General features: G+C 39.7%; 1 protein-coding gene across 2 annotated transcripts in view; it reads right to left on the reverse strand.

The window, feature by feature from the left end:
* Positions 1-1593: 1593 nt before the first annotated feature.
* Positions 1594-13349, reverse strand: part of HSDL2 (hydroxysteroid dehydrogenase like 2) — an 83488-nt gene continuing 71732 nt past the window's right edge. For both annotated transcript variants that reach the window (XM_064378918.1, XM_064378917.1), the window contains one exon: positions 1594-6786. In XM_064378918.1, coding sequence (XP_064234988.1) covers positions 6674-6786 — 113 coding nt within the window. In that variant the 3' untranslated portion in view covers positions 1594-6673. The remainder of the gene's footprint in view (positions 6787-13349) is intronic.

Genomic DNA, 13349 nt, shown 5'->3' on the forward strand with positions numbered 1-13349 from the left:
CCTGGGCAACAAGAGTGAAACTCCATCTCACACACACACAAAAAGAAAGAACTGCACAATTGACGATTGTCTCCCTGTCAAGAGGGAACTGTGGGGTAGGCTTTTGACTGAGTTCAGTGGTTATTTGACCTCTCAGGTCAAGCCACTCCAGTCCGTTTGCATTTCTGAAATGTTCAGCAGTGGGAGTCTTCCTGCCTGGGTAGGTTGTTGGGTGGGATTTTTGGCTAAGATATGAGTAGATCTTCGGTTTGGCTTCCTGCGTCAAGCTGGTCTGGCTCCTTCTCTCCAATGCATGGAGGTGGGAGTTTCTTTGCTTGAGTAGGATTGTTGGGGTGGGCTCCGAGGCTGGGCACAGAGACTAGCTATCTAGGGACTCAAGCTAGCTTGAAACTCCCACCATGCTTCTGAAGGTGACTAGCTCAGCTTTGTGAGTGGGCTTTGAGACTGGCTGGTATCTCCAGTCTGGTGCCACTGCTGGCAAAAAACACAGAGATATTACCAAGATCCATGTGGTGGTCACTATGAACTCGGCCTCCTTTCATTGTTTCTACCTGGCCCTGAGTGGTCTAGCTATGCCGTTTCCCCAAGTGTTCCCCGTGAGGGGAGACCACAGTGGGCTTCCTCAGAATGTTCCTGAGAAACATCTCAGAATACTAAGGAAGATGAATGACTGCCTTAATTTCTCTTTTTCCCTAGTAGAAACTGTGGGCCAGGAAAATCTCCTCTCTCTGGCATTGTGCTGACTTGGGGAGAAAGGGGTGGCACAGTTGGAATAAGACCATTCTTCTTTGGGCAACAGAGTGAGACACAGTCTCTTAAAAAGAAAAAAAAAAAAGACTGTTCTTCTTACCCTTCTAATTCAGATTTCATTCAGCTCTGTGGACCATGTGTGTGTCTCAAACTTGTTTCCAAGTATTGGGGTTTACAAAAGGATTTTCTGGCCTGTGGATAATTGCTAGCTGAACTTTCTGTTGGTGAGGAGTGGAGCCTGACACTTCCTAAACTGCCATCTTGCTGGCATCATTCCCCTAGATACAGCTATTTGTCTCTATTGAAGTACATTTGGCTTCAACAAACATGGGTTAGGTGAAACAGCACAATAAATATTTATAATTTAAAAAATCATTTTAGACCAGGTAAGGTGGCTCACACCTGTCATTCCAGCACTTTGAGAGGCCAAAGGAAGAGGACTGCTTGAGACCAGGAGTTTGAGACCGGCTTGGGCAACAGAGCAAGACCCCATCTCTAAAAGAAGTAAAAGTAATTTTAAAATATCATTTAAATTCACCATATTAATAGAATAAAGGAGAAAAACCTAATGATCTCAATAGATAATAGAAATAGCATTTGATAAAATTCAGCAATCGTGTATGATTAAGAATTCTCAGCAAATAAACAATAATCAGCCTGATGTGCATCTACAAAAAACACCCTACAACTATCATAGTTAATGGTAAAAAAAAAACACAGTGTTTTTCCCCCAAGACTAAGACCAAGGCTGGGATATCCATTCTCACCACCAATATTCACCACTATACTGTGGGCTTAACAGTGCAATATGACAAGAAAAAGAAATACAAGGCACACAGAATGGAAAACAAGAAATAAAACTATCTTTATTTGCAGATAATAGTCACATACCAAGAAAAGCCTAAGGGATTTACAAAAAAGCTGGTAAAACTAATAAGTAGATTTAACAGTATTGCAGAACACAAAGTATTTCTGTATCCTAACAAAGAATAATCAAAAACTGGAATTTAAAAAATTATTTAGGTTGAGCATGGTGGCTCACACCCCATAATGCCAGCACTTTGGAAGGGTGAGGTGGGAGGATTGCTTGAAGCCAGGAATTTGACACCAGCCTAGGCAACAAAGCCAGACCTTGCCCATACAAAAAACAAACAAAGCCAGGCACATACCACCATGGAAAGAAAGCTACTTGGAAAGTTGAGGCAGGAGGATCACTTGAGCCTAGGAATTCAAGGCTGCAGTGAGCTATCAGCATGCCACTGCACTCTAGAATCAGTGGCAGAAAAAAGAAAACATCTGTGCACTGAGGTACATTATGAAAGCATTACATGACTGTTTGGGGAAAAACTCCAAATTGTGTTTCCTCTGCTCTCATACCAACACAACAATCATCAACACACAAGAAGACTTCCGTGACCAAATGTTTGAGCCTTTTTCCCACACACTGAGCAGTGGACATCAAGTGGGTGTCCTCCAATTTTATTCGGACACTATCTACTTGGAGATAGTGGTCTCACTATGTTGCCCACTATCTACTATCTCCAAGTATACAGATGCCACAGGTCGAGGGCTCAGTCGCCGAAACTGCCCCACTTCCCAGACACCAGTTGTAACTCTGGGTCTCTGGAAATTCTGACCAACTGGCTTCAAGTTGGGGTTCCCACAACCCCAACTTGGGGTTTGATTAATTTGCTGGAGCAGCTCACAGAACTCAGGGAAACACGTTTACCAGTTTATCATAAATAAAATCATAAAGGATACAGATGAAGAGATGCATAGGGTGCAGTATTAGGGAAGAGGCGCAGAGCTCTCCTGCCCTCCCTGGGTGTGTCACCCTCCAGGACACTCCATGTGTTCAGCTATTAAGAAGCTCTTGGAACCCAGTCCTCTTGGGTTTTTATGGAGGCTTCATTAAGTTGGCATTCTTTCCCCCAGCATATGGAGCAGGACCCTCTCTGGAATGAGGATTTATGACCCATAGTCCTATCTTGGGGAGGTGAAAGGAAGGCAAGAGAAGGTCAGAGAGATTCTGTTTCCTGAGGCCTGTTTGCAAGGCCCAACATGCCCAATATTATAACAAAAGCTTATAACAAGGGCTATGGGAATGATAAGCCAGGAACCCAGGATAAAAACATATATATATACCAAACACCACAATGACCCCATCTCATGGCATTTCACTCTTAGATTTTTCTTCTTCTTATTTTTTTTTTTTGAGACAGAGTCTCACTCTGTTGTCCAGGCTGGAATGCAGTGGAGCGATCACTGCAAATTCCACCCCCCAGGCTCAAACAATTCTCGCACCTCAGCCTCCCCATTAGCTGGGATTACAGGCCAAGCTGCCATACCTGGCTAATTTTTGTGTTTTTAGTAGAGATAGGGTTTCACCATGTTGGCTAGGCTGGTCTCGAACTCTTGGCCTCAAGCGATCCGCTGACCTTGGCCTCCCAAAGTGCTGGGATTACAGGCGTGAGCCATCATGCCTGGCTGGCATCCTTAAATTTTTAAAGAGCTGTGTACTTCACCTTCTAGCTATGCTTGCCTTTTACATGTATTAGGGCCCAGAAGCTGTAAATACTTACAAAAATGGTGAAATCTTACTAAAGATAAATTAGAATTATGATGACCATTATATGGAACATTCCCGATGAATAAGACTGTGCTTCTAAGGAGTGAGTTTAAAAATGAGGGCTCCTGAATCAGGCCCTCCCAGGGACACCTATTGATGTGCAAAAGCTTCTAAAAAGATTTCAAAAATGTTTGCCTCTTTAAAAGAACCCATGTAGAAGGCATATGAAAAGTTTAAGCAACTAATTTATAAGAAAATTGAATCTGCCAACCTTTTCACTTAGTTACTATTTTACTCCAAAGGCAAAAAGAAAGCTAGGTAATATTTGTAAAAATTAGGCCCTTGGGTTAAGCAGGTTTGCTTCTTTTTCGGAACTATCCACCTGAGTCCAGAAATAGGAACCCCTTTGCCTGCTCTATTTGCTAATGGGCTCTGCCCTGAACTCAGTAATCTAGTTAAGAAACAGAAGCTAAGTTGAAAAGACTGCCTATTGAATTAAATCAGTCTCCAAAATTTGCCTTTCTGGTATTTAGCCAGTTATTTTGAAACTCTTTGTAAAAATGCATATCTATAAAGGAAAATCAGTAGAAATTCTTACAATAGGTGAAAGCATTAATCCAAATAAACCTTACCTTTGACCATTTTGTCTTATCTGGGCTTCTTAGCTCAGTTGGACTTTCTATCTTGGCAAATACCAATATTTAGGCTTGAAATGTAAGTTCTCTGCCTTTGTGATGTAAATGTTCAACCTTGTGTTACCTAGGAACCATTTCTTTCAAAATGCAATTCAGGGTAGAAAGTTTTTAAATGATTATTAAAAAGGGGATGAATAGTGGACTGTGATGGGTTTAAAACAAAAGTTTAATCTACTCATGAGTGGATGGATCAGAGGAACTCACTGCTGGTCCCCTAACATTCCCAGGCTCAAAACCAGTCAGCGCAATTTACCCCAGTTTGGAATTTTTTTTTTTAATTGTACTTTAAGTTCTGGGGTACATGTGCAGAACTTGCAGGATTATTGCATAGTACACACATGCCATGGTGGTTTGCTGTCTCCATCCTCCCGTCACCTACATCAGGCATTTCTCCAAAAGTTATCTTTCCCTAATCTCCTGATCCCCCGCTGTCCCTCCCCTAGCCCCTATAGACCCCAGTGTGTGACATTCCCCTCCCTGTGCCCATGTGTTCTCATTGTTCAACACCTGCCTATGAGTGAGAACATGTGGTGTTTGGTTTTCTGTTCTTGTGTCAGTTTGCTGAGAATGATGATTTCCAGAAATTTTTTAAAGCCAGAAGCCAGAGATTCCATTGGGCAACCTAACTATCACTTAGGGTAATAATCAACCAGGTCAGTCAAGAAAAGGGCAAGGTCCCTTGACTCAATCCCCCTGTTGGAATGGGTATAATTAGCAAATTCATGTTTTAATGACCAGAACTCAGAGATTCCTACCTCACGGTATTTTCTACTTCTAATTTTCTCAAACCTTTGAGAATGTCAAAGAATAAAATCTCAACAAATTAAATTGTAAAGATCCAATTGGCTTTTATTAGTGATTCATGAACTGGGCAGCATCCAGGCTACAAAATAAACAGGAGCCCTACCAGGTATGACAGAACAGTCTGCATTTGTAAGGCAGCACTGGCAGGAGCAAGGAAACAGCATAGGAGAACTAGCAGACTGGTTAACATCAGGTTACTTTCCTTGTGTGGATTAAAGCAGAGGGGGCTTCCTAATTCTAATCATGCTGACTCAGGTTGACTGGACTCCCTTTGATCAGCTGCTGTGAATCTCCTGACTTTTTGAAACTGTCCTATTTTTAATTCACTTTGATTACACAGACTCCATTCATGGATGGAAAGGTGAGATCCTGAAGTTCCATTCAACATAAATGTATTGGAAAGTTTTTGTTAGATAGGGCTTGTTAATTTTGGCCTTGGGCTAGTCCTTTCCCATCTCTGATCTGCTGCTTCCTAACTTATAAAATACAGCTCAAATGCTCCTAACATTATGATTCTAAGAAATGTCAGGATTAGATAAATTGCTTAATAGCACAATAATATTAGAGAGTGGAAGATGAGAAGCAAAATAATTACACTGAGCAAGTATTTTTAACTGATTGGAATTAAAGATAAGAGCTCTTTTAAAGTTTAGCTTTCCCTCAACCCTCCTACCCTCAAACCACTGTTTGCTAGGGCCGCCATAACAAAATGCCACAGATTGGGTGGCTTTTTAATTTAATTTATTTTGTGAGGGTACAGACAGGGTCTTACTATGTTGTCCAGGCTGGCCTTGAACTCCTGGCCTCAAGCAATCCTCCTGCCTCAGCCTCTCACCATGGATGGCTTAACAACAGACATTTATTTCTCACTATTCTGGAGATTACAAGTCAACGATCAAGGTGCTGGTGATTTTGTTTCTTCTGAGGGCTCTCTCTTTGCTTGCAGATAGCTGCCTTCTCACCATGTCCTCTTCTGGTCTTTGTTCTGTGCACGCATCACCGGTATCTCTTAGGTCCAAGGACACCAAGTTGGGTTAGACTAACAGCCTCCTTGAACTTAGTCACCTCTGTAAAGGCCTCATCTCCAAATAGTCACATTAGAAAGAAATGGCAGTTAGGACTTCAACAAATGAATTGGGAGTTGCACAATCCAGCCCATACCAATGATCTAGTCTAAGGTTCCTGTTTCAAAACACTGCATACTTCTGAGGAGAAAATTATTTTGTTTTAGGACAATTTAAACATATTTTTAAATGGAACACATACTGCAATTTGTTAAATTACATTAGCAATATTTTCCTATGGCTAAGTCCACTTGGAAAGCTAGTTATCAAAATGAAAAATGATTGTTTAGTGCTCACCAGTATTAGTTTTTTGTGGTATTTGTAAAATGTACTATATAAGATTTTCTTTAAAATAAATATATAAAAATCAAATACATCATTAAGATTTTCATTAGTATACAATCCAAAGCTAAAAATTTCAGAACAGACTAGCTTCATTTTACATGACAAAAGGCTTTGAAAGAGCTACTTTTACTGCTTGAGCTGACCGGCTGCCCAAAATACTTTTCTTGGTGGAAGACAGTGAATGAAATGTAAGGCTCAGAGGGTAAAACCTTTGAAATATAAAAACACATACTGTCATAGAATCCCACTTAATGAAGCTTCTGTTTGATTAGCTTGCCATTTTAATTACAATTTCAAGTCTTATAGAGACAGAAATTCTATTTTTTTCAGAACAAATGTACATATCCTTATAATACAACAGGGAAGAAAACAAACATTAGATTTTAATTGTTGAACTTTTTTTACTTTTTGAGCCTAGCAGTCAACATATTTTTTTTCCTTTTCCTTCACAGTCTGGCATTCATCTGACTCATTAGCTTCTCCAATTTGATTGCTAGGGCCATGTTACCTTTAATCTTCAGTCTTCCTGACATGAATGCCATTGTTGGTTTTAGTTTCCCTAAAATGAGAAAATGAGAGAGGGAAAAGCAACCATTAGCACCCTCAGGGATATACTGCTTTAAGAACATGCATTATAAAAAGAACCGCTTTGCGTTCTACAAACCTCAGAAGCATAGAAATTTCTGTTACAGCATTTTATATCATTATCTTGGGAATCCCAATTCCTAGACTTAGATGTTAACAATATCCTATAATACAGAGGTAGCATGAAAACAACAATCAGCAGAAGATTATAGCAAATCTTTTTACGCTAAAAAGATTTTTTTTTTTTTTTGAGACAGAGTTTCACTCTTGCTGCCCAGGCTGGAGTGCAGTGGCATGATCTCAGCTCACCACAACCTCTGCCTCCCAGGTTCAAGGGATTCTCCTGCCTCAGCCTCCAGAGTAGCTGGGATTACAGGCATGTGCCACCACGCCCTGCTAATTTTGTGTATTTTTTTTTTTTTTAGTAGAGACGGGGTTTCTTTATGTTGGTCAGGTTGGTTTCAAACTCCAGACCTCAGGTGATCCGCCTGCCTCAGCCTCACAAAGTGCTGGGATTACAGGCGTGAGCCACCACGCCCAGATACACTAAAAAGATTTTTATACACTAAAGGATACATGGACCTCATATGAATTCTTGTAAACAAACACTGTCTATTTTAGTTAATTTTCCAACTTATTATAGTTCATTAAACTTTTAACATTTCAAGTTTAAGTTCAAAAAACCCAAGAGTATAAATGAACAAAATATTCTTAAGAAATGATCATTAAAAGTATAGTGTATGGACACAAAATATGTGTTAGCATTACTTTAACCATAGAAATGCCAGGGTATAAAAAATGTGAGCATTAAAACAGAATTATAGCTAATAACAGCATGTAATAAATATGAGCTCCATAGAGAGAAGTAAATTTGTTATCTGCTACTCTTATTCCAGTGTTAGCACGGGGTCTGTCACATAGTGGAATTAATGAGGAAACAGATTCATAAAGGATTTTGACTTGCCCAAGGTCACACAGCTTGTATGAGGCAGTGCTGCAACTCAAAGCCAGGTATGTCTGCCTCTCATTTATGACTTTTTTTTTCCTCTTTCTTTCTTTTTCTTCTTTTCTTTTCTGTTATTTTCTTTTTGAGACAGTGTCTCACTCTGTCTCCCAGGCTGGAGTACAGTGGTGTGATCATAGCTCACTGCAGCCTTGACTTCCCAGGCTCAGCTGAACCTCCTACCTCAGCCTCCTGGGACTGGGACTACAGGTGTGCCACACCAAGCTGGGCTCATTTTTTGTAGAGATGGAGTTTCACCATGTTGCCCAGGCTGGTCTCAAGTGATCCACCTGCCTCCCAGAGTGCTGGGATTATAGATGTAACTCACCTGGCCCAGCCTCATTTATGATTTTCTGTCTTACATTATGCTAATTGATATACATGACATATCTCCTAGAAGGCATAATATGTGTTTGTATATTAGTAGCTACCCTCCCTGCCCCTGTGCCCCACATAGGTTATTTGTGAGTTCATGTCTTATATATCTGTATCTGTATCTATATCTATCTATCTATCTATCTATCTATCTATCTATCTATCTATCTATCTATCTATTGAGAGAGAGCACTATTAAATGCCTTTAAATCATTCTAAATAGAGGTTGTAGCAAAGCCTCATAGAGTTATTACAGGTAGAAAGGATCAAGTCTTTTATTTTAATGAATAAACTAAGCTATGTTCTACTTCAAGACAATGTGATGTTAAAAACCCAATACTTACAAATAGTAAATGAAAGGGTAACTTTTATTTACATGGAAAATACTGAAAGCTCTTTATTCTTAAAGGAACAGAACAGCCCCTCCAAAAACACAAATATAGACATCCGGGTGTCCTTCAGCTAAATCAACTGGCTCCTGCTCTGTTAGTCTACAGTGAAGCCTACCATTCCACCCACCCCACTCACACACATCTTTCAATAAGCTTTGCAGAGCCCTGCCCAGAGAGACGAATAGGCATCAAATATAACCAAAACCAAACCAAAGCCAAAACATAAGAGCAACTTGGAGGAAACAGAATGCAGGCTCAGATGAAAGATAAGTAAAATAGAGTATGGAGAACAAATTAAAAATTCCATAATCTGTGTCCTCAGAGATAAAAGAAAATAATACAGCAAGGGATGGAGAAAAGGATGCAAGAGGAAAAAGAGGGGAGAAGAGCACAGGAAGCAGAGAGGAAAGAAGAGAGGATGAAGGGGAGGGAGAGAGGAGATAAAGGGAAAGGGGGAAAGTGATACCAGGGAAAGAGAGGGGATGGGATAAATTGAGAAGGAGGAAGAGAACAGTAAGAAAAGAAAAACCATCAGAAAACAAGATGAGCTCTTAGAGATTATAATTGTAGTCAACAAAATTAAAATGCAATAGGAATGTGGGAAAAAGAAGGTGAGCTGGTCTCCTAGGTGAAAAGAATTATACAAATATATGTGCCACAGGAGAAATGAGTGATTAAATCAGATGATCTTTTTCTTTAGAAAATCAGAAGAGAGAAAACTGAGAGAACTATCCAAGAAATAATATAAGAACTTTTCGGGCCGGGCGCGATGGCTCACGCCTGTAATCCCAGCACTTTGGGAGGCCGAGGCGAGTGGATCACGAGGTCAAGAGATCGAGACCACTCTGGTCAACATAGTGAAACCCCGTCTCTACTAAAAATACAAAAAATTAGCTGGGCATGGTGGTGCATGCCTGTAATCCCAGCTACTCAGGAGGCTGAGGCAGGAGAATTGCCTGAACCCAGGAGGCGGAGGTTGTGGTGAGCCGAGATCGCGCCATTGCACTCCAGCCTGGGTAACAAGAGCAAAACTCCGTCTCAAAAAAAAAAAAGAACTTTTCAAGGGGCTGGGAAAATGACAGAAGAAAAGACCATTTATTTTTTATCACTGTGAAATATCAGACTGCCACAGATAAAGATGTCTCTGATTTCAGAAACTTTCAGAAAGGGCAAGGGTGGATAGAAAAGGTTAAGAAGAACAGCATCAAATTCTCAATGATGATCTTAAGATGATAATGGCTTCAAAATTCTGAAGGAAAATGAATCTCAATCCAGACAATCAAGAGAGTTGATAGAATAATAGTAGTTTCAGATATACACAAAAATTATCCCTAATGTATCCTTTCTCATGAAACTACTGGAGAATGTGTGCCACCAAAATGAAGACGTAAAGCAAGAAAGGAGACATGGGATCCAGGAAAAAGGAGATTCAATGCAGCAGAGAGTTACATTTCTAGGACAATAGCTGTGCAGTAGGCTTAATGAGCTTCAGGTTTTGATTATAACACGAAGACAAAGGGCTCCAGGGAAAAAGCGAACTGACATGAGCTGATACATTTGACAAAGTAGAAAACTGCATCAAGAAGCTGTGGGAAGAGTACAGGAAGACTCTGCTTAGTGTTATGGACTGAATATTGGCATCCCCTCAAACTTCTTATCTCAAAGCTCTTGCCCTCAGTGTGATGGTCTCAGGAAGTGGGGCCTTGAGAAAATAATTTGGTTTAGATGAAATCATGAGGCTAGAGCCAGAATTGATGGGATTAGTGCCCATATAACGAAAGGAAGAGAAACAATTCAATGGCATTTAAGTCCAGGCACAATGTTGTGTACTACCACGCAACACATGTGGTATCTATCTAGTTTCAACACATTTTCATCATCCCAAAATGAAACCCTCAGGGACTCAGCATTAGCAGTTCCCCCTGCCTCCAGACTCTGGCAATCACCAATCAGCTCTCAGTGTCTATGGATGCACCTATTCTATATATTTAATGTAAAAGGATTCCTCCAATATGGGATCTTTTGTGTGTGGCTTTTTGCATTTAGTGTAACATCCCATGTTGTAGCTGTATGAGTACTTCACTCCTTTTTATGGCTGACTACTATTTCATTGTATGTATATACCACACTTTGTTTATTCATGTATTCCTTAATGGACATTTGGGTTGTTTCCATCTTTTGCCTATTGTGAATAGCACTGCTGTGAATATGCATGTACATTTATTTGTTTGAGTGCCTGCTTTCAATTCTTTTGAGTATTTATTTACGAGTAGAAATAGTGAGTTATTTGGTAATTCTATAATTAACTTTACCCATACATCTGTGGGTTTAACTAAACCCATGTCTCTATAGTCAACTGATCTTCAACAAGGGTGTCAAGACCATTTAACACAGGAAAGAACAGTCCATTCCACAAATGGTGCTGGGATAACTGGATATTGGTATATGGAAGAATGAAGTTGGACTCTCCTACTATCTACAAAAATTAACTTAAAATGGATCATAAACCTAAATGTAAGGGGTAAAAGAAAATATAGGGATAAATCTTCCTAACCTTGATTTAGCAAAGGATTCTTAGATATGACACTGGAAGCAAAAACCACAAAAAATAGGTAAGTTGAACTTCAAAACTAAAAACATATGCGTTTCAAAATATATCATCAAGAAAGTGAAAAGACAATCCACAAAAAAATGTGAAAGAGCATTTGCAAATCATATATCTGATGAAACATATCTGAAAATATATGAATAATTTCTTTTCTTTTCTTTTTTTTTTTTTTTTTTGAGACAGTCTCTCTCTGTCGCCCAGGCTAGAGTACAGTTGCTCACTGCAACCTCCACATCCCGGGTTCAAACGATTCTCCTGCTTCAGCCTTCTGAGTAGCTGGGATTACAGGCACCTGCCACCATGCCTGGCTAATTTTTGTATTTTTAGTAGAGACAGGGTTTCGCCATGTTGGCCAGTGTGGTCTTGAACTCCTTGACCTCAGGTGATCTGCCCGCCTCAGCCTCCCAAAGTGCTAGGATTACAGCCGTGACCCACTGTACCCAGGCCAGAATTTTTTTAAACTGAATAATAAAAGACAAATAACCAAATTTTGAAATGGAAAAGGACTTGAATGGACATTTCTCCAAGGAAATACCTTTGATCCATAAGCACATGAAAAAATGTTTGATATCATTTGTCGTTAGAGAAATGCAAATCAAAACAACAAGATGCCATTTCACATCCACTAGGGTGGCAATAACGAAAAAACAAAATAATAAGAAGCGTTGATAAGGACAAGGATATGGAAAAATAGAAATCCTTGTACATTGCTGGTGGGAATGTAAACAATGCAGCCACTATGAAAAACCTTTTGGCAATTCTCTGAGAAGTTAAACATAAAATTATGTTATGACCTAGAATTCTACTCCCACATATATAGCCAAGGGAAATGAAAACATATATCCACATAGAAACATGTATATTAATGTTTATCAAAGCATTATTCATAATAGTCAGACAGCAGAAACCACCTAACTGTCCATCAGCAGATGAATGGGTAAATGAATTGTAGTATATCTGTATAATGGAATAATATTCAGCCGTAAAAAGGAAATGAGGTACTGATACATGCTACAGCTTGGATGAACCTCAAAAACATTATGCTAAGTAAAAGAAGTCAGATGCAAAAGGTCACATATTGTGTGATTCCATTTATATAAAATACTCAGAATATGCAAATCAATAGAGAAAAAGCAGATTAGTGGTTGCCAGGGGAGGTGAGAATGCGAAGTGTTTGCTTATGCTTACATATGGTACAGGTATTCTTCTGAAGTCTCACTCTGTCGCCAAGGCTGCAGTGCAGTGGCATGATCTCGGCTTACTGCAACCTCTGCCTCCCGGGTTCAAGCTATTCTCCTGCCTCAGCATCTCAAGTAGCTGGGACTACAGGTGCATGCCACCATGCCCGGCTAAGTTTTGTGTTTGTAGTAGAGCCAAGGTTTCAGCCTGGGCCAGGCTGGTCTCGAACTCCTGACCTCATGATCCGCCCGCCTCAGCCTCCCAAAGTGCTGGGATTACAGGTGTGAGCCACCATTGGCCAAAAACAGTTTTTTTAAGGGACAACAAGTGTTGATGAGTAGGTAGAGAAAATGGAACCTTAATATATTGCTGATGGGACTGTAAAAATGGTATAGTCATTGTAGCAAATAGTTTGGTAGGTTCTTAAAAAGTTAAATATCAGCTGGGTGCTGGCTCTTGCCTGTAATCCCAGCACTTTGGAATGCTTAAGTGGGAGGATTGCTTTAGCCCAGGAGTTTGAGACCAGCCTGGGCAACAAAGCGAGACCCTATCTCTATTTTAAGTGAAAAAAAAAAAGTTAAATATCAACTTAACATATGACCTAGCAATTCCATTCTTAAAAATCTACCCAAGAAGAATGAAAACAAATATCCACACTGCTACATGAATGAGAATGTTCATAGCAGCAATATTCATAATAGCCAAAAACTTGAAACAATCCAAATGTCCGTCAGCTGGTGAGTAAATAAACAACAGGTGGTATATTCATACAATGGAATACTATTCAGCAATAAAAAGGAACTGAACTACTGATACCAGCTAGAACATATAGATGAATGAATATCAAAAGCCTATCCTAAGTAAAAGGAGCTGGATGCAAAAGACTACATATTGTTTTATTCCATATACATAAAATGTCCAGAAATAGCAAATTTATAGAGACAGAGAGCAAATTAGTATTTGGCTGCCTAGGGGGTTGG

This window comes from Aotus nancymaae, unplaced genomic scaffold (assembly GCF_030222135.1).
Source record: "Aotus nancymaae isolate 86718 unplaced genomic scaffold, 86718_ANA_hifiasm-v0.15.2.pri h1tg000003l, whole genome shotgun sequence".
NCBI lineage: Eukaryota > Metazoa > Chordata > Mammalia > Primates > Aotidae > Aotus > Aotus nancymaae.